The 22194-nt window shown below is 39.4% G+C and overlaps 1 protein-coding gene across 3 annotated transcripts in view; it reads right to left on the reverse strand.

The window, feature by feature from the left end:
- Positions 1-21940, reverse strand: part of CFAP43 (cilia and flagella associated protein 43) — a 111529-nt gene extending 89589 nt beyond the window's left edge. For all 3 annotated transcript variants that reach the window (XM_038578720.1, XM_038578718.1, XM_038578719.1), the window contains exons 1-5: positions 21787-21940; positions 16616-16869; positions 12442-12538; positions 6827-6994; positions 4436-4586 (exon numbers count right to left, since the gene is read on the reverse strand). In XM_038578720.1, coding sequence (XP_038434648.1) covers positions 4436-4586; positions 6827-6994; positions 12442-12538; positions 16616-16869; positions 21787-21851 — 735 coding nt within the window. In that variant the 5' untranslated portion in view covers positions 21852-21940. The remainder of the gene's footprint in view (positions 1-4435; positions 4587-6826; positions 6995-12441; positions 12539-16615; positions 16870-21786) is intronic.
- Positions 21941-22194: the final 254 nt, after the last annotated feature.

Below are 22194 nucleotides of genomic sequence, written 5' to 3' on the forward strand. Positions count from 1 at the left end.
ATTAATTAGAATTGCATTAGTTATAACACAATACTTTTGTTTTCTTTAGGATTGTTACACCTATTGGAACAGAAAACTTTTTTTTAATAAGCTATTGGCCAAATTAATAGGATTTTTAAATTCCTTGAGGACTCCATGTTTATTTCATTCTTTCATTCACCTTTTCATTCATCTAACAAATATTTATTGGGTGCTTATTAAGACATTCCAGGTACCGTTCTAGGTATAGGGATGTAGCAGTGAACAAAATAGACAAAACAATCCCTGGCCTCACAGGGTTAACGTCCTGGTGAGGGGAAACAGAATAAAAATAAGTTAAGAAGTTAAATATCTAGAATATTATATGTTGAAAAGCACTGTGGAGAAAAAGAAAGCAGAATCTGGAAGAGGTTCCACAGTTGGGGAATACCATAAACCTATATAGTTATTTTTCCATTAAAACAGTAAATAGGGACTCCTGGGTGGCTCAATCAGTTGGGGATCTGCCTTTAGCTCAGGTCATGATCTCAGGGTCCTGAGAGAGAGGCCCACATTTGACTCCCTGTTCAGCTTGGAGCTTCCTTCTCCCTCTCCTCCTTTCTCACTATCTCTGTCTTTGTCTCTCAAATAAATAAAAATCTAAAAAACAAACAACAACAACAAAAAAACCTCCTCAATATATGTAAGCCACCCTTCTGATAATTACTCAATTATTTGAATAATGTATTATGTACTGTCCTTTTAATTAGGACTGGTTTGTTCAAGGTAAAGCAGGTGTGGTACTATCAAAGTAACTATTTCTACTAGATTCTCAACAGATCTAACTTTGTTATGTAATTGATGTTTAAACAAATATTTATCAGATGCTGGTTATATACCAGGTATTGTACCAGGTCCCAAGGGATCCCTCTTCTCAATAGGATGGTCATTTGTTGAGGGAAGAAGACTTATCAACCAATATCAGAATCAGAAAACATGGGAAGTTATAGCAGAGGGGTGTTTAAATATTATGGGAGCACTGATGATAAGAAAGCACTTGGTTCCTCTTGGTGGAATGAAGGAAGTGTGAAGAGAGAATTATCATTTAGAATGGACCAGGAAATATGATTAAGGCAAAAATCATACATAGCAAAAGTCACCATGATGATTCTTTAAAAGGACATATTGACTTTGGTCAATGATTGATCTATTTCAGGCCCTGATAGCCTTGGATTGTTAGAAAATAAATACTTGATTAATAATCTGGCCACCCTATGGGCCAAAAGGTGGGGGCAAAACCACCTGAAAGGATTAAACTGCTGCTGATTGATGACATTTTTGTGCTATCTAATTGAGATTTGACTCACAGGGAAGAGTTTATTCACTGAATGCCATTATTTAATCACCATTATTTAAAAGTTTCTTGGGTTATATTGATGACATCTAACCTTAGGCTATCTATCACAAAGGGACAGATTCTTACCTGTTATGGCAATGGGCTCAAAAATCTTAAAAAAAACACATACATCTGGTTCTCACACCAGCGGATCTATGTGTATGCAACAGATGGTGAAGATTTAAAACTTTAAATTTTCTGGCTTTATTATGTTAAACTAGTACTGTGTGTGACTTTTGTTACTTTAAGATAAACCTGGGCTTATTTTTCTATTACTCTCTTTCATCAATAAATATGTTTTGTGCCATTTAAAAATGAATTTAAGGGGACACCTAGGTGGCTCGGCAGTTTGGTGCCTGCCTTTGGCCCAGGGCCTGATCCTGGAGGCCCAGGATAGAGTCCCTTGTTGGGCTCCTTCCGTGGAGCCTGCTTCTCTCTCTCTCTGCTTCTCTCTCTGTCTGTGTCTCTGCCTCCCTCTTGGTATCTCTCATGAATAAATAAATAAAATCTTTGTAAAAAATTAAAAATAATAAAAATGAATGTAATACTATATGGATTATGTGAGCAGAAACCGTAATTTTTAATTCTAAAAATTCTAAAAATTTTAAATGAAAAACGTGCCAGTAGTGTTTAAAAACATTTGTTAGCACCACCTCATTGTTCATCTCTCTGGAGTCATAAATCAAACATTTTGATCACTTGAAGACTGAACATGAAAAACTGAACTTAATATTGCTTTAGAAAATGTAAGCATCTAAATATGTTTCAGCATAGTTCAGTTTACAAGCTGAATTCCTATTTAGTGACTTCTGTTAAAAAAAAAGGGGGGGGGGTAGATGGAAAAAGAACATTGGACACTTGAGATAAAATTCATTATCTTGGATCCAATTTCTGCCCAGATAACATCTGCCTTTGATTGCTCCCCTTTGACTGCTGGATACTGTTTCTCAGGCCTAAAATAAGTTGTGTAATGTGATGCTGGCCTATTTAGAGGCCTATAATGTGTTTATAGTGTTAGCTATAAGAGACATAATGGGAGTATTTATTGTTTGTAATTTTATAAAAGTCCATAGCTTGTCAATTTATAAGACTCATATAGATCAGTTCATTACTAATTTCTTTGCCATTGGTTGGTACCCAGGTCACAAGAAATGTCATTCAAATGAAGGAATAGAATCAAGACCTTTGAGATCTATTTTTGGTTATGCTTTCACCCATTGTACAGACATAATTACTGTTTTAGTCATTTTTCTCACCTTACTTATCTATCAGATGAAAAATAAATATTGGAAAAATTAATTTCTAGTATAAATGTGAAGCATATGGCTTTATGAACATTCCCTGTATGACTTTTAAAATGTAGAACTTTAGTGTTAAATTTGTTTTCAGAAAAAGGTTAAAATGCACTGAGTACACAAGTCCTAAGAAACAAAGATTTCTGTTTATTATGAGCATTTTAAAAAATGGTGACTCCACATTCAAGTAAAGAAGGCATTTCACAGCATTTTTGAAATGACAAAGAGAGATGCCTGAATTTTATGTATTTTATGTAGGGTTCATCCTGTTGATGCAAAATGTGAAAGATGAGTGCTCCTACAGAAATTTGCTACAGAAGAAGATTCCAGATAGTTGAAAATACGGGTTCCTAGGCATCAAATACTAAACACAGAAACTTTTTTTCAAGCTGTAAAGCCTGATGGCTGATCTATTTGTATTTACTTTGCTGCCCCATTGTGGCTAAGTGTGGTTGTATTTCTCAGGTTAGGATTTGTGCTATTAAAAGGAATTGGTCATCTTCTGTATTTAAAAAATGAATAATCATCCTTTAGAGGAGATACTAAGAGCATACACATCCTTTTCTCTTGCTTCCCAGAGACTTTTAATAAACCAATTACCATATTAAATTATTTTTAACATCTATAGCTTAATTCTCTGGTCAAAAACATTTGGGAGCTACTACTTCCTTTATCCTTGGCCTAGAGCTTGAACACAAACATTAGCATACTATAAATTCCAGAGGCTTAGCAGAATCAAGCTCCTCATCTTCACTCATGTGCTGTCTCTGCTCCCTGCCTATCCCTTGACCTGCACCTGCACCCCAGTCTCCTCATTTACTGTGTTGCAGCCACCACAGATTTTCTTTCTTCAAAAACACTGATTTATCTTCTTTCCCCCAGGGCCTTTGCACATACAGCACCCTTGCCTGAACACTCTTGACCCTGTTTGTACCACTTGAGCCTCCTTGTCCTTCAAATCTCAGGATGAGTGTTGTCTTCCCAGTGGCCTTCCTTGACCAGCATATGTTAATCTCTTCCTCACTTCCATCCCCCTCCTATTTATCCCATTATAATAATTATTGCATTTTTCAATGATTTAATGTATTTCCCTACTTTTGTTGTTGTTGCTGTCTCCCTGATAGAATGTAAGCTCTAAGGGTAGGGATTATGCCTGGTTGGTGATCATATGATCCCACCGCCTAAAACAGTGCCTGTTACATAGAAGGAGCTTGATAAATATGTGAATGAATGAGTGTGTAGCTGTTAACAAACTCCCTTTTGTAGTTTTCTTCCACTATTTTCCAGGGCCTTGATCTTCTCGCTTGGATTTGTTCCTACTTCTGTGTCCCTTGTCAGAGTCTTTTTCTAATTCCTGATTCTTGACAAATCAGTTTCCTCTCTGGCTCTCTTCCCTGATACCCTCTCTCCTCTATCATCCTTCCCCCACTCCAGTGCTCCACTAACCTCCCTGTGGTAATGACTCTGACATCAGTGTCTCCAGCCCTACCTTCTCTATCCTAGTAATAGTTCCGCTTGCCCAGCTTCCACCTGGTGTCTATTGCTGGATGTCTTCCCAGCACCCCAAATCCAATATGTCCAAAACTGAAATCAGGTCTGGGCTCCTTGTTCCTCTTATCAGTACCATCTTCCCAGTCAACCAAACTGGAAACTCCAGAGCCTTCATTTCTTGTAGTCTCCAAGGCCAATCTGTATTGAAAACAGGATGATCCTCTCTGTCCTGCATGTCTCATGGGATGACTATGAGAATCAAATAAGCAAACAGGAAGAGGTGCCAGGTAATTACCCTGAAAGTTTCTGCCTCCTCTCCTACTAGCCCAGCAATGGCTGACAGCGGGAGTATAGGTCCATAGATAAGATCCTTGGCCAATGAGGTGGGGAAAATGACATCTGTTTCATTAAAGAATGAGCCATCTTCCATAGGTAGTTTTACTGACCTTCAGAAAAAAAGAGAAGTCAGAATAATGAGATTAACAAAGACTGGTCACTGATATAACCACTATACATTGGTGATAAACAAGGTGAGGAGGTATTGTAACGTGTAAAAAACAAACAAGCAAACCAGATAAACACCAAGTAGTAGATTTAAGAATATATATCACAAAAGAAAAATAATGTAGTTATAAATTAATATACAGGAGTTTTCAAAAACTTTTCAAAGTTAATATCTAAAGTGGGAATTATATACATTTGAACATTGGTGGGACTGGGCAAATGAGCAGCAGCTGGGCAAATGAGCTGCAGCTGAGTCGCAGGGGACTGTGGCAAATGGGAAAGTGTGTTCCCTTCTAAAGGGAGTAGGTGTCATTCAATTCCAGCCAAGAGGGTTTGTTGAGAATTCTGGTTTCAAAATTTCAAGAGATTATCATAATCTGGATATTTATGAGAAATCTCTCAACGTATTAAATGTTGGCAATTAATTCAAATAAAAATCAATGTGATTCAAAATAAACATATAGATCTTCCTCAATTTATGATGGAGCTATGTTCCAATAAACCCATCATAAGTTGAAAATACCCTAAGTCAAAATGCATTTAATACTCCTAACCTACTGAACATCATAGCTTAGCCTCACCTACTGTAAGTATGCTCAGAACACTTACATTAGTTGGGCAAACTACATTAGTTGCCAACTTACAGTTGGCCCCAATCATCTAACACAAAGCCAATACATTTTAAAATAAAGTGGTGAATATCTCAAGTAGTTTATTGAATACTATAATGAAGGTAAAAAACAAGACTGGTTGTAAGGGTACAGAATGGTTGTCAGAGGATAGGCTGTTTATCCTCATGATCATGTGGCTGACTGGAAACTGCAGCTGCCACTGCTTAGCATCACAGGAGAGTATAGGAACACATATCTTTAGCCTGGGCAAAGGCCAAAACCCAGTTTGAAATACAGTTTCTACTAAATGTGTATCACTTTGGCATCATCCTAAAGTCGAAAAATCTCAAGTGGAACCAATCTAAGTCAAGGACCATCTGTATATGTAGCTACCTTTGCAATCTCTAATATCAAGAATTCATTTTCAAATCTACCCTATGTCTTTTTAACCCATAATATGGTTTAAAAGGGGTGTGTGAAGAATTCATGGCTTTATGCATTAAATTCAAATTTTCCTTGGTTATGTTTTATGCATGATAAATAATTTTGAAAAATTATCATGTAAAAACAGTATCTACTAGTCAAATATAAGACTTGAGTGTTTTCTAATCCTGCTTGCTTTCTGAACCAGGACAATCCACTCACCTTGTCTCTCACTTTATTTGCTTATAGAAAAATCACAACTCAACATTCAGAACTAGAGGAGAATATTCAAAGCAAGCAAAAGGAGAATGCTGGGATAAATTACTGCCTACCTGGTAAGAATTTGATAGAGACATTACTCATTTATGAACATCTCTGCCTAGAGACAGATTTGACTATTCGGTTCTTATAAAAATGAAATCGAGACACAAGGAGTACTGAACAGAAAGAGGTATCTTTCTTTAGGGTTCTGCATTTAGACATTTTTCTTAAGAAGGCAACTTTTCAAAAATTTCAATTTCAAGGATACACATGTCCAATATCAACTTAGTCTTTGGCTTTGGGGAATATACTGAGAATAGTCCATTCAGATGCACCTTGAGCATTTGAACTCTCCTTAACAAAGGCACCATTATTATTAATCACCAGGACATTGGTCATAAAATTTCTTTTTGACCTAGTTCTATTTAAACAGGTAACTCATGACCTCACTATATGGACTGCCCTTCTGTTTGTAGATTATGTGTCTGAAGGCAAAATCTATGTTTTACATATCTAAAAGTTTCTTATTTTTTATGTTCTAGTTAGGCATCAAAGTAATAGGAGCAAAAATTCATAACCATCCTTTTTATAAATAAGCATGTTTTGGAATACTAAGAGCAAATCAAATTCGGTAAATTAGACCATGTTGGGAAAAGCTCAAGGAAGACTTGATATTTAAAAGAAACTCATTGAGAAATCAAGTCATAAAGAATCCTTTCAAAATGCAAGCAATCACTCCAAGGTAATTAGATACGTAGAAAGATGTTATAACTTAAGATGTTTAATATGTACATATAAAGCCAGTTAATTCATCAAATTGATGCAATCACATTACATGAATGCAAACTTAGACCACTACTTGGCTGTGTAGTCACTAAGTCTCTTACTTTGCTTTGAGATAATGCTCCTGGTTACTTCTTTCAATGGTCCACACAGTCACTGCACTTGGACTTGATAAGCACAGCTGGTGCCAGTTCATAGGGTTAAAGGTCATCTGGCTTACATCCGTACCAGGTTGTGACTTCTTGCACAAAATGACACTTGATTCCCAGTTCCTTAGAGGGTAGAGGGTAATTGTGTTTTGTAAAAAATAATTCATTTGAATTTCACATCTTGAGAACATTTATCTAATTATTTGAAAACAATTCACATAAATTTGAGCCTTAATTCATGATACAATTTATTTAATCCATGATATTAATATCAAATTAATAACTATGCTTATCATTATACTGTACCCTTCTAAGCAAAATAACTATGTGTTTTGAAGAATTACTCTCTCATTTGCTATCGAGGCTATTTTGTCCTCCTTGTTAAATTTGAGTTTAACTCATCCAAACCTAGAAAGTGGAATATATCATCACACTTGCTGAAAAACAATTGTCTAAGTTTCAATATGCTAAATATGAATAATCCATATTAATCTGTATGTACTATACACATTGATACCAATTAATCATTTACTGAGTTCTAAAAATCATAGTACTAGTACTTTTTAATTTTATTTTATTATTTATTTATTTATTTATTTATTTATTTATTTATTTATTTTTAGAGACAGCATGTGTGAACAAGGGCAGAGGAAGAGGGAGAATCACAGCAGACTCCATACTCTGTGCAGAGCCTGACATGGGGTTGAATCTCATGACCTGAGCTGAAACCAAGAGTCAGACTCCTAACCCAAGAGTCACCCAGGTGCCCTTAAAATCAAAGTACCAGTACTTTAAAATATTTCATTCATTTACCCATTTGAGAGAATATCCCGAATCCTTACCATGGGTAAAGTCTTTTGCTAGATGAAATGGGAGGAAAAAATAAATGAGCTAACTCCTCCTCCAGGAGCCAGCATTCCATTCAGACTTGAGACTGGGAAACTGGAATTAGTATCTACCAAGCTCGCTCTGCCTTTTGGCACCCTTGTGCTCTCACTTCCTTCCACCTCTATCACAAATGTCCAGTCCTTCATGTCAGCCATTCTATTACTGGTATCATGGGTTCCCTGGATCTTTGGACTTTCTGCTTCAGATGCCTGGTCAAACCATCAACCCTGGATGGATACAACTGAAAGCCCAGGCTGCTACAGACATAGGGATAAAGATCATAGGACTATGTGTGTCCATGACATAATTTTGTGGTTACTACCCCACTGGACCCTCAATACAACCTCTAATCCTGCTGTGTTTCTCTGGTCTGTTCTCTCTCCATTCTCTAAAGCAGCCATTTTTAATATTTTCCCCTCTCCTGAAGCCTCTAACCACTCCAGCTCCTTCTTCCTCTCAGTGAAAAGACTTCCATGAAAAGATACCTGGGAATCCGCCCCCCACCCCCACTTCCCTCAATTTTCTGCTATCAAGCATAGCAACCTGTCTGGATTTGCATCATTCTTTTCTTCTCTCCTATTGCAGGGGAAGGCATGTCTTTCCTCTGACCTAAGGCTAATTTCACCATCTGTGCATTAGGTCATTAGTCTTGTCTCCTTAGAAACATTAGTTTAAAAAAAAAAAAAAAAGGAACATTAGTTTATCCATTATTCCTTCTCTTCTATATCTTCAGACTCTTTGTTTCTCATGACTCCTTCCTTAAGTGTTCATCTCGGCCATCTTTAAAAAAGCCTTTCCTCAATCTCACTCTTCCATGTCTCTCCTCCTATCCCCTACTCTTTGAGGCAAACTCCTTGATTGAGTTGTTCTAAACTCACTGCCTCCTCTTTCTCACTCCCACTCTCATGCCTGGATATCTGCACCGTCAAAACCATTCCACTGACTCAGCTCTCTCCAAGACCCACGAATATCCACCTTCATCCTGTATCAAATAGGAAGTTCTCAGTTTTTGTATAACTTAACCTCTGCAGGATTTGACACTGCTAAATACCTACCTTCTGAAGTGACTCTTGGTATCTCTGTCACATGCCTCTTAGGGGACATCTCAGGCTTCCCAGCTTCCCCCTGTCTGGAGCTTGATCACCTGTTCTGACTAGCAGACTCAGTGGCTGTCCAACTGTGCAGGCTTTGACCAAACTTATGTAGGCACAACGCCCCCTGTGCCTCAGCTCACGCCTGCTCCACAGGCCCAGAGGCTCCCCTGGGCCCCTGGAGATGACATGCAGGAGGTCTAAATAAATCTGAAAATGTGGCAGTTAACACTTTGTGCAGTGAACCCTGATTGACGGGATAACAGGAATCAGTGGTTAAACTTTCATCTCTTCCTCTCCTCTTCTCAGCCCAGGGTCTGTCACTGCCCAAGGACTGTCCATGTTCAAAGTAGTTCATTCAGCCTCTCAAAAGACTACCTGTGAGACTGAGCAATCAGTCAATTGCAATTGAGACCAAGTGCTGGCTCATAAAGTAATGAGCCCTCATCCTGGCTCTCCTCTTTCTTTGTTCCTTCCCCTTTCCCACCTCCACCCACTTCCTTCCTGGGGTTGCACTCCCTTCCAAAGAAGTGGCTCAGGAGCTGTTACCTCAGGCTCTGGTTTCTAAGGAACCCCGGATGAAGTATATTCTGGAACCCTCCATGCCCAGTGTCCTTCCTCCTTCCATAACTGATCCTTCTGTGTTTCCTATGAGGTTTCTCTTTCTCTTTCAGATCCTTTTACTGGTGCTCCTCTAGGTTCTGCCCTAGGTTCCTCTTTAAGCATTCTTATCCACTTGCAGCATTTTGTTTGTCTGGATTTTTAAATTCTAGTATTTTGAATACCACTTTGATTTAGCAACTCCCAAATGTTTGTCTTCAGCTCTCTCCTGAGCTCCAGTCCTGTATATCTGTGGCAGAGGCATTGTGTCCTCCAACATCTCTTCTCCATTTCTTTCTCTGAGTAACAGAACTCCTGGTTTTTAGCCAGCCACATGGTCACCCACAATGATCACCGCATTTCCCAGCCTCCCTTGTAGCTCCACATGGCTTGTGACTAAATTGGTCCGTGGGATCTAAGTGGCAGTGATGTGTGCAACTTCTAAGAAAGGTTTGTGACCTTCCCTTCCCACTGGTTCCTCAAAATACATGGGCAGTAGTACTGCACTTTAGACTAGAGATGAGGGCAATGCTCCAAGAGCAACAAGATAGAGGCAGACTGGCCCACGACACCAGGGAACCACAATTCCAACCATTGGTGGCTCATAGCCAGACTCCTCTACATGAAAGAAACTTGTCTTCTCAGCTCCCTCAACTGGTTATCTCATTTACCTCAGGCACCTTCACCTCAGCTTATCCCAACTTGTCTTCCCCCATTGCCTCTTTTAATTTCCCTCCACCTGTGCCCTCCACACCTTTCTGAGTTGTGCAATAATGACCACAAGTTGTTCAAGTCACAACTCTGGGTATAACCCTTGACTGTCTGTCTCCCTCAGCACCACACCCAATATTGTCAGTCACCCAGTGCCATGGTGCTGCCTCCTAAATACCTCCCCAATCTCTCCTTCCCTCTGTCCTTATTTCCACCATGTCACAGTCACCTCTCCTCTGGATCACTGAAGCCTGATTCATGTTCATGCCTATTTCCCTCCAATATACTTTCCATGATATGGACAGAAGGAGGCTTCTTGCATGCAGATCTGCTCATGTCGTCGCATCCCTGCTTATAACCCTTTAATAGCCTCCCATCACCTTTAGGATAAAGGATGTGCCTAATAGCATGGCTTAGGCATAAGGTGAGTATCTGTCTGAATTAATTATTAACAATATCCCCTCTCACTCTCAAAAGTGTCCTGACTTGGATGATAAACTACATGGTCACTTAGTCATAAGGCTGCTCATGAGCTGGCCTCAGACTGACCCCCTAGACTTGCCTCTCATGGCTAATCTCTGGTTGCCATTGTTATGATCTCTCCAACCCTCAAGCCTGCCATATTTTCTCTGATCTCATGGCCTTTGCACATGCCTTTCCTCTGCTTAGAATCCTCTTCCTTACCCTCTTCACAGATTGGTTTCTATTCATCCTTAGGTATTGTGTAGGTTGAACTTGTCTCCCTCAACTTCATATGTTGATGTCCTAACCCTCAGTACTTCAGAATGTGACTGTATTTGGAAATAGGGTCTTTCCTAAGTTAAATGAGGTCATTTAGTGTGGTTCTACTCCTGTAGGATGAGTATCCTTATAAAAAGGAAAGGGGAAATTTGGAGACTGATCCATATACAAGGAGAATACCATGTGAACATGAATATAGTTATTCACAAGACAAGAAAGGCCTAGAATAGATTCTCCCTCACAGCCCTTGGAAGAAACCAAGACTGCTTACACCTTGATCTTAGACTTCTAGCCTCCAGAATTGTGAGACAATAAATTTCTGTTGGTTTAGCCATTCAGTTTGTAGTACTTTGTTAACAGCAGCCCCAGCAAACTAATCTATCCATCAATAGGTGAGTGGATAAACAAACTGTGGTATATTCATTTCATGGAATAGAAAGGAATAACTATCGAAACATACAGCAGCAAAAGAGAATTTCAAAATAATTATGCTGCATGTAAAAAATAATTGTGCTGCATGAAAGACAGACCAAAAAAAAAATCCATAATGGATGACTCTCTGTACATAAAATTCTAGAAAATGCAAACAAATCCACAGTTATAGAAAACACATCAGTGGCTGCTTGCAGGCAGGGGCCAAGGGTTTGGACAGGGATGGTTTAAGGGTGGGTGTGGAAGGGCAATAAGGAAGGATCAGAAACGGGCACAAGGAAACTTTTGGAGTGACATCTATTTATTATCTTGATTATGGTTATGGTTTCATGGGTGTGTATACAAGTCAAAACTTATCAAATGATATTCTTTATATATGAGCAGTTCTTAATATGTCAATTATACTGCAATAAAGTTGTTTTCTGAAAAAGAAACTGCATAAACTATTTAAAAGAAAATAAACTGCATGAACAGTTTGTACTTCCCCTTACAAGAAAAACTACCCCCTAAAGGAGTTTATATTATGCATGGAGGAGTCAGTACAGCTTTGAAGTTGGCCCCATGAAGTGACCTAGCAAAGACCACAATTGTTTCTTAGGAATATTTCTAAGGGAGTACCTTAGCCACAGGTATTTCCTATACAGCTGGCAAACGTGGTGCAATGTTCCACTCTCTGAACATGTAACTATTTTAATGTCTCCAAAAACAATTACTTCAAACTGAGCCCTAATATGCAGAACATCATAATTTATTCATTAATTAATGAATAATTAATTATTTATTCATTTATTGGAAATTTATTCATTACTGGAAAATAAGCAAACAACTCAAAGCTACCATTTATTTGAAAACAAGATGAAACTTTATCAAAGGAAACATTATAACACTTAACCAAAAGATGATAGTTTTGCTCTCATATAGCTTTTGCCCTGCCAAATTTTATGCCTAAAAATAGCAACTATATTAAACCTTATAATCAGGACTTCTATTCCTTCCATTTTTTTACCTTGTTTCAGATTTTTCACATTCATATCTTTTTTACAATCCAAAAATACAAGATTAAAATGTAATCCGATGAAAGGAATTCTGCAGCATGCTGTAACTTACCAAATGGCCAGTTCAAATTCTGGGAGAGAGGAATAACTAGCCAGGTAGGTGCCACAGTAACTGAATGAAAGTAAAGTATAGTCCAGAAGAACATTGCCTAAAATATAAAATCCATTACAAGGATTTAATGATCATGTTCAGATTAACTAGTCTTAGAGTTTATTTCCCTTATCTAATGATTTTCACATAATTCAAAAGCATTTAGCTCTTGGTATAACAGATCTCCTAATTCTAAAACTGTGAACAGGGGATCCCTGGGTGGCACAGCGCCTGCCTTTGGCCCAGGGCGCGATCCTGGAGACCCGGGATCGAATCCCACATCGGGCTCCCGGTGCATGGAGCCTGCTTCTCCCTCTGCCTGTGTCTCTGCCTCTCTCTCTCTCTCTGTGACTATCATAAATAAATAAAAATTAAAAAAAAAAGAATCCTAAAACTGTGAACAGAAAGTTAGGAGCAAAGTTAAGATTCTTTTTTTAAAGACATTGGGGTTGGGGCCCTTCACTGGCTCAATCAGTAGAGCATGTGATTCTTTTTTTTTTTTTTAAGATTTTATTTATTTATTCATGAGAGACACACAGGAAGAGGCAGAGACATCGCAGCGGGAGAAGCAGTTTCCCTGCAAGAAACCTAACGTGGGACTCAATCCCAGGATCCCGGGATTACAACCAGAGCCAAAGGCAGATGCTCAACCACTGAGCCACCCAGGCGCCCCCAGAGCATGTGATTCTTGACCTCTGGATTGCGGGTTTAAGTCCCATATTGGGCATAGAGATTACTTTAAAAAAAAAGAAAGTAAAGATATTAAGGTGAATTAAGAGCATTAGGTCACTGCCTCTAGACTTCAATCAAAACTAGGTGTACTGACTGGGTGCTTGGGTGGCTCAGTGGCTGAGCATCTGCCTTTGGCTCAAGTCATGATCTTGGAGTCCTGGGATCAAGTCTTGCATCGGGCTCTCGGTAGGGAGCCTGTTTTTCCCTCTGCCTGTATCTCTATCTCTCACGAATAAATAAGTAAAATCTTTAATACAAGCAACAACAACAACAAAAAAACTAAGTGTACTGGACCATGTATCTCCCAGTGCGATTTGAAATGACCTAAAAACTAACATATTCCATAAGTAGGTGAAATATTTTAATTAGAAAAGTTATTCAAACAACTTTAAATACTTTGGGGTGTTGTAATCATTTCAACTTATTCCAGATCTCTGTACCTTGGGCCACAGCTGGCCCTTTGTTTAATCTCTTCCAGTTCTTGGAACGACTATAAAATGTTCTATCTCATTTGTCCCTGTAGTTGAAGACATGAAATAATGACTTTAAAAGTCTTAGTGGCAACGTGTTTAAGATGTGTGACATGAGGATGCTTTTGCCCTCCTACATATCAAGATCTGATTTTCCCCCCTCTATCTGCTGATCTTCAGTGTGGTTCCATAGGTACCAGCTCTGCCTTCTTCCCTGTTTGTCTTTTGACATCCATGTCTCTATTGCTAGTTCTCTGTCCTTTTAATGGTTGTTTCCTGCTTTTATTGCTCTTCTCACTTTGACAATAATATAATGCTAACTTCTCCATTTGTTGAATTCATTTAGCACAGTCTGATCAACAAAGAAAACTTGTATTCTTTGAGCATTCAATGCAAAAATAATTTTTTTTCTATGGGATAGAGGCCTCAATACAATAATTTTCTATCCTTCCTAGATATTTCCTCTCATAGCTGTAGATTATTGATTTTATATTTTACTACTATAAGTTTTAAAAATTACATGGTATTTGAATACAAAAAAAAAAGAAAGAAAAGAAAAGAAACCTTTACAAGAAAATATATCTGGGGTTCCTGGATGGCTCAGTTGGTTGGGCACCTGCCTTTGGCTTAGGTCATGGTCTTGGGGTCCTGGAATTGAACCCCTGAGTCAGGATCCCTGCTCAGCAGGAAGTCTGCTTCTCCTTCTCCCTCTTTCCCTCTCCCTGCTCATGCTCTCTCTTGCTCGCTCTCTCAAGTAAAATCTTTTAAAAAAGAGAGAATATATCCTCTGTAATCTCACTACCAAATTTGGTCAATTTCTGGTATTTTCTTTTGTGCTTACTTGTAAACATACATTTTAAAAATATAACTGAAAAAAATAAAAATATAAATATAACTGAGAAAATATGTTGCTTTTTATAGCTGTAACAGTCATGGTCATACAGTGTTACTCCTATTGTTTATATTATATTGAGCATTTTATCATTTATAATTCTTCAAAATGTGATTTTTAATGTTTATATAATACTCCTTTATGGGATGTTTTAACTTATTTAACCATATTCATATTACTGGAGATGTAGGCAGTTTCAGTCTTTTGCTATTATGATAGTGCTTTTAACTCCTGCACATACAAATCTTTGACTATATTTCTGATTCACTTAAAATTGAATTCTGGTCCCTCAACTGAGTTTAACTGGGTCAAATATGGTAATATTTACTTCCCAGAAGTTTGTATCAATTATTCCCACCTTGGAGGGATGGGCTAAATGGGTGATGGGCATTAAAGGGTGTTATATGTAAGTGATGAATCACTGAATTCTACTCCTGAAACCACTACTACACTGTATACAAGTTAAATTAAAGTTTATTAACTTGACTTTAAATAAGAACTTGGAAGAAAAAGAATTTACACTTTCAACAAGAAAGTGTGCTCCAATTTCATTTCACTCTGCCTGGCAGTTATCAGCTTTAAAAAATTGTGACCTTGATAAGCAGAAAAACCTCATCTTGGTTCAAACATCGTTTTTTTTAAAAAAAAGATTTTATTTGTTTATTCATGAGAAACAGAGAGAGAGAGAGAGGTAGAGAGGCCAGAGAGAGAAGCAGCTTCCATGGAGGGAGTCTGATGTGGGACTCGATCCCAGGACCCCAGGATCACGCCCTGGGCCAAAGGCACACACTCAACGGCTGAGCCACCCAGGCATCCCTTGAGCATTCTTTTATTAGTCCTAGTAGACTGTTGCATTACCCATAATCTCCTTTTCCATAGCTATACGTTTTGTGTTTCATATTTTATTGCATTGGCTAGAAATTTCAGGTTTATATTAAATAATTGTGGTAACAAGTATCCTTGATGACTTATCAAGGATATCATTTTATTGTGAATGCCTTTAGAGTTTCATTATTTAATATAAATATTGGTTACCAGTTTAAATTAATTTTTTAATTACTTGGACAGGGCTTTAGTCAAATAAACAGGCTGGGGAAATTTTAAAGATGAAGAGTAATTATAGCCCATATGGACAGTAACAAGTGTATGAATGGGTAATGCTTTAAAAGTTGTTTTAATTTGTTGAGAACACAAATTTCCCCACAAATAAATGTTATAAATCATAGTCAAACTCCCTGGCTTAACCCAAAGACGTATTTGACCCACAAGGCTAAAAAACTAAGACCAGTCTCAAGCTCTTCTGAGCTTTCTATCCATGATGTGTTAAATGAAGGAATCATTAGATGGAAACTCCAAATGTACAGCAGCCCATTGTTGGTCAGCTGTATCTATGAGTAAGTCAATAAAAATAAATGGTGGGTAACACTGATTGACATATTATGTATGTGTATGTGTGTGTGTCATATTGATATATCAATTATATATGTCCTGCTGCTACATATATAATTGATATAATATGTACATATAATTTCATTTATTATCACTACAGCCTTAACAGTACCTACTACCATTTCCCCACACCTAAGGAAATTGAGGCTCAGAGACTTTAGAACTTGTATGACATCAATTTACTTGAATTTTCAATAAATCATCAGAAAAGAAAAAAAAATGTTTCGAAAAAGGTTTCAAACTGCATTTAGTGCTACAATAGTGTTCTAGCCTAGTGCTTCCCAAATTTAATGTACTTATGAATCACCTGGGGAATCTTGTTAAAATGCAGATTCTGATCAGTAGGTCTGGGATGGGAGGCACTTCTGCATATATAACAGACATCCTAGGTGAGGCCAATGTTGAAGGTAAACAGACCACACACTTGGAGTAGCAAGGCTGTACCCACTTAATTAAATTCTCTTTGATCAGACTAATTCCTTCTTTTAAAATGTGTATTATGAAAAGCAAACAAAAAAATCCTTCATTTATAAGAACTAGATTTGGTCACATAAAAAAACCTTCAGTTACGGCAAAGAATCTTGCAGGTTACCTTTTAATTTGGTCCTTCTGATCAATCCAGGAAAGTTGTAAATGTAGATGAGAGGTCTTAGCCTCCGATCAGAGAAAGCCACAACTTCACAAGGAATGTTAGTTGCCACGACGCCCACAACTCCATTCATACACTGGAGTACAGTCTTTTTCTTGGTTTCAATATTAATAAATATTACAAAATTCCCACAAGGGTAGCAAATGGTGCTGTCGTTGATAAAATGAACATTCTGCTTAGGGTATCCTTGGACCCATCTTGGGGAAAAAATATGTCATCATCAATATAACACATTTCAATTTTTTTAAAAAAACAAAGCAAACAAAAAGGCATCAAAAGGCAAACAAAAAATATATTTGAAACATATCAATTCTATTTTCACTCCCTTTCTGCCCAAAACAATCTCTAAGATAAAATAACTCCTATGCTGGCTACAAGACTACTTTTTGTCTTAGGTCTTTTTTTTTTTTTTTTAAGATTTTATTTGTTTATTCATGAGAGACACAGCGAGAGAAGTAGACATGGGCAGAGGGAGAAGCAGGCTCCATGCAGGAAGCCTGATGTGGGACTCAATCCCGGGACTCCAGGATCACACCAGGAGCCGAAGGCAGCGCTAAACCGCTGAGCCACCCAGGCGTCCCTAGTCTCAGGTCTTAAAAGCCTATTTCAGAGAACTTTTTCAGTGAAGCAAATCCTCTGATCAAACCTGAGAAAGTCTCAGAAGGATTTCTGGGGTCTTGAATACTTGGGAAAGTAAAAACAACAGAGGGAGAAAAGAGCTTGACCTAACAGAAAACAGGGTGTATCCTGGGCCGTTCTATTATCTTTAGTTTTGATTTTAAAAATAAGCTTTAACTTCTTCTTTGCCAATTTGAATGCCTTTAATGTCTTTTTGTTGTCTGATTGCTGAGGCTAGGACTTCCAGTACTATGTTGAACAGCAGTGGTGAGAGTGGACATCCCTGTCTTGTTCCTGATCTTAGGGGAAAGGCTCCCAGTGCTTCCCCATTGAGAATGATATTTGCTGTGGGCTTTTCATAGATGGCTTTTAAGATGTCGAGGAATGTTCCCTCTATCCCTACACTCTGAAGAGTTTTGATCAGGAATGGATGCTGTATTTTGTCAAATGCTTTCTCTGCATCTAATGAGAGGATCATATGGTTCTTGGTTTTTCTCTTGCTGATATGATGAATCACATTGATTGTTTTACGGGTGTTGAACCAGCCTTGTGTCCCAGGGATAAATCCTACTTGGTCATGGTGAATAATTTTCTTAATGTATTGTTGGATCCTATTGGCCAGTATCTTGTTGAGAATTTTTGCATCCATGTTCATCAGGGATATTGGTCTGTAATTCTCCTTTTTGGTGGGGTCTTTGTCTGGTTTTGGAATTAAGGTGATGCTGGCCTCATAGAACGAATTTGGAAGTACTCCATCTCTTTCTATCTTTCCAAACAGCTTTAGGAGAATAGAAGTCAAACTCTCCCTCTTCGCCGATGACATGATACTCTACATAGAAAACCCAAAAGTCTCCACCCCAAAATTGCTAGAACTCATACAGCAATTTGGTAGCGTGGCAGGATACAAAATCAATGCCCAGAAATCAGTGGCATTTCTATACACTAACAATGAGACTGAAGAAAGAGAAATTAAGGAGTCAATCCCATTTACAATTGCACCCAAAAGCATAAGATACCTAGGAATAAACCTAACCAAAGATGTAAAGGATCTATACCCTCAAAACTATAGAACACTTCTGAAAGAAATTGAGGAAGACACAAAGAGATGGAAAAATATTCCATGCTCATGGATTGGCAGAATTAATATTGTGAAAATGTCAATGTTACCCAGGGCAATATACACGTTTAATGCAATCCCTATCAAAATACCATGGACTTTCTTCAGAGAGTTATAACAAATTATTTTAAGATTTGTGTGGAATCAGAAAAGACCCCGAATAGCCAGGGGAATTTTAAAAAAGAAAACCATATCTGGGGGCATCACAATGCCAGATTTCAGGTTGTACTGCAAAGCTGTGGTCATCAAGACAGTGTGGTACTGGCACAAAAACAGACACATAGATCAGTGGAACAGAATAGAGAATCCAGAAGTGGACCCTGAACTCTATGGTCAACTAATATTCGATAAAGGAGGAAAGACTATCCATTGGAAGAAAGACAGTCTCTTCAACAAATGGTGCTGGGAAAATTGGACATCCACATGCAGAAGAATGAAACTAGACCACTCTCTTTCACTATACACAAAGATAAACTCAAAATGGATGAAAGATCTAAATGTGAGACAAGATTCCATCAAAATCCTAGAGAAGAACACAGGCCAACACCCTTTTTGAACTCGGCCATAGTAACTTCTTGCAAGATACATCCACGAAGGCAAAAGAAACAAAAGCAAAAATGAACTATTGGGACTTCATCAAGATAAGAAGCTTTTGCACAGCAAAGGATACAGTCAACAAAACTCAAAGACAACCTACAGAATGGGAGAAGATATTTGCAAATGACATGTCAGATAAAGGGCTAGTTTCCAAGATCTATAAAGAACTTATTAAACTCAACACCAAAGAAACAAACAATCCAATCATGAAATGGGCAAAAGACATGAACAGAAATCTCACAGAGGAAGACATAGACATGGCCAACATGCATATGAGAAAATGCTCTGCATCACTTGCCATCAGGGAAATACAAATGAAAACTACAATGAGATACCACCTCACACCAGTGAGAATGGGGCAAATTAACAAGGCAGGAAACAACAAATGTTGGAGAGGATGCGGAGAAAAGGGAACCCTCTTACACTGTTGGTGGGAATGTGAACTGGTGCAGCCACTCTGGAAAACTGTGTGGAGGTTCCTCAAACAGTTAAAAATAGACCTGCCCTACAACCCAGCAATTGCACTGTTGGGGATTTACCCCAAAGATACAAATGCAATGAAACGCCGGAACACCTGCACCCCGATGTTTATAGCAGCAATGTCCACAATAGCCACACTGTGGAAGGAGCCTCGGGGTCCATCGAAAGATGGATAAAGAAGATGTGGTTTATGTATACAATGGAATATTACTCATCTATTAGAAATGACAAATACCCACCATTTGCTTCAACGTGGATGGAACTGGAGGGTATTATGCTGAGTGAAGTAAGTCAGTCGGAGAAGGACAAACGTTATATGTTCTCATTCATTTGGGGAATATAATAGTGAAAGGGAATATAAGGGAAGGGAGAAGAAATGTGTGGGAAATATCAGAAAGGGAGACAGAACGTAAAGACTGCTAACTCTGGGAAACGAACTAGGGGTGGTAGAAGGGGAGGAGGGTGAGGGGTGGGAGTGAATGGGTGACGGGCACTGGGGGTTATTCTGTATGTTAGTAAATTGAACACCAATAAAAAATAAATTAAAAAAATAAATAAATAAAAATAAGCTTTAAAAACAACTTCGAATTGGGCAGCCTGCTTTGTGGTTGTGAGCCAAGTAGGAAAACTGTTTATCAAGATGAAGTGTGTATAGCTGTACTTTAGATCTAAAAATACAGATAAACGCAGAAAATAAATGGAATTGAGGCACCTGCGTGGCTCAGTGGTTGAGCATCTGCCTTTGGCTCAGGTTGTGATCCCTGGGTCCTGGCATGGAGCTCCCTGCAGGGAGCCAGCTTCTCCCTCTGCCTATGTCTCTACCTCTCTCTGTGTGTCTCTCATGAATAAATAAATAAAAATCTTTAAAAAATAAAAAATAATAAAAGAATAAATGGAATTAAATTGACATGAATGAAAAGGTTAGAACACAAAAGAAACATTTTTTTAAGAAAAGAATGTGAGGTGGGTATATGCTTCGGAAGGAGAGTCTGATTCTACTTTAAATATTAAATATGGGATCCCTGGGTGGCACAGCGGTTTGGCGCCTGCCTTTGGCCCAGCGCGCGATCCTGGAGACCCGGGATCGAATCCCACATCAGTCTCCCGGTGCATGGAGCCTGCTTCTCCCTCTGCCTATGTCTCTGCCTCTCTCTCTCTCTCTCTCTCTCGCTCTGTGACTATCATAAATAAATAAAAATTAAAAAAATATTAAATATATGCTTAAAGATGGTGGGGAAGGCAAGAGAAGGACATTAGTTTGGTGAAAGAATTTTAAGAGACTGGAGAGCACAGCTGGGGCGAGTGGAAGATACTGTATGAAACTCTAAAATGTGGAAGCAAAGAAATACCACCTTGTGTCTGTGCAGCTCTTTATGCTCATCAAAGACTAGTAAAAATGCAAAGAACTCCAAAGTTGGTGGGTAGTAGTTAGAAGGAAGAGTCTGACGGCCCTAACTTAGAGGGGAAAAAAAATCACCAAAGATGACAAGGCCAGGATGGCAGGGTGGGGGTGGGGTATGTACGAAAGGGCAGGGGAGAACAGAATACTGAGCCAGAAAGAGAAGGCAGAAATGAAGAGAGGAGGGCAGCCCGGGTGGCTCAGCGGCTTAGCGCCTGCCTGCAGCCCAGGATCCTGGAGACCTGGCATCCAGTCCCACGTCAGGCTCCCTGCAGGGAGCCTGCTTCTTTCTCTCCCTCTCACTCTCTCTGTGTCTCTCGTGAATAAATAAATAAAAATCTTTTAAAAAGAGAGAGAGAGAGGGCAGCCCAGGTGGCTCAGCGGTTTAGCGCCGCCTTCAGCCCAGGGCGTGATCCTGGAGTCCTGAGATCGAGTCCCACGTCAGGCTCCCTGCATGGAGCCTGCTTCTCTGTGTCTCTGCCTTTCTCTGTGTGTGTGTCTCTCATAAATAAATAAATAAATAAATAAATAAATAAATAAATAAATAAATAAAATTTTAAAAATTAAAAAAATAAAGAGAGAGAGAGAGAGAGAGGAGGCGAGCAACCCTTGATGAGCGAGAGTGGGTGGGGCCCCAGAAATGGGGGGGAGGAGGTAGGGGGAGGAGAGGTGTGGAGGGGGAGGGGTGGGATGGGGCGGAAACAGCTGGAGATGTGGTCCCTGAATAAGGGGACGGGGAACGGAGACCGGTCACACAGAGAGGGGGTTTGCGGGACCGCTGGTTGGGGTAGAGGAGAAGAGGTTCACGTTTCCGGGAGAGCGGGGCTAAAGAATAGGAGGAGATGCGGTCAGAAGGAACTTTCTGGGAGATTCAAGTGAGTGGCCGGGCGCTAGCCGCCGCACCTCACGGACAGGGAAGCGCCGACGGTGGCGTAGATGTTCTCCTCTCGCTCCGGGCCCTGCGCCATGGGCTGTGCTTCTCCCCGCCGCGCCCCGCGTCCGCAGCAGTTAGCGCCGGGTCCCGGGCCGCGGGCCCCGCAAAGCGTCCGTGGTTACCACCGTATCCAGGAGACTGTAACCCCCGCTCCCATTGGCTCCGTCCTGTCGGCCTGCTCATCTGGAACCTGATTGGCGGAAGCGCTGCCGAGTCTCAGCCAATGGGAGAGCGGTGAGCGAAGTGAGCGGCGGGCCCCTCGGAGCGGGGGCTGGACAGGCCTAGCCTGGAGCAAATAATTGTAATATTAATAAGTGTCAATAGCAGAGGTTAATATTGTGTGCTGACCACCGCCAGACGTTCCAAAGGCCACGAAG

Source organism: Canis lupus, chromosome 28 (genome assembly GCF_011100685.1).
Source record: "Canis lupus familiaris isolate Mischka breed German Shepherd chromosome 28, alternate assembly UU_Cfam_GSD_1.0, whole genome shotgun sequence".
In the NCBI taxonomy this organism is placed as follows: Eukaryota; Metazoa; Chordata; class Mammalia; order Carnivora; family Canidae; genus Canis; species Canis lupus.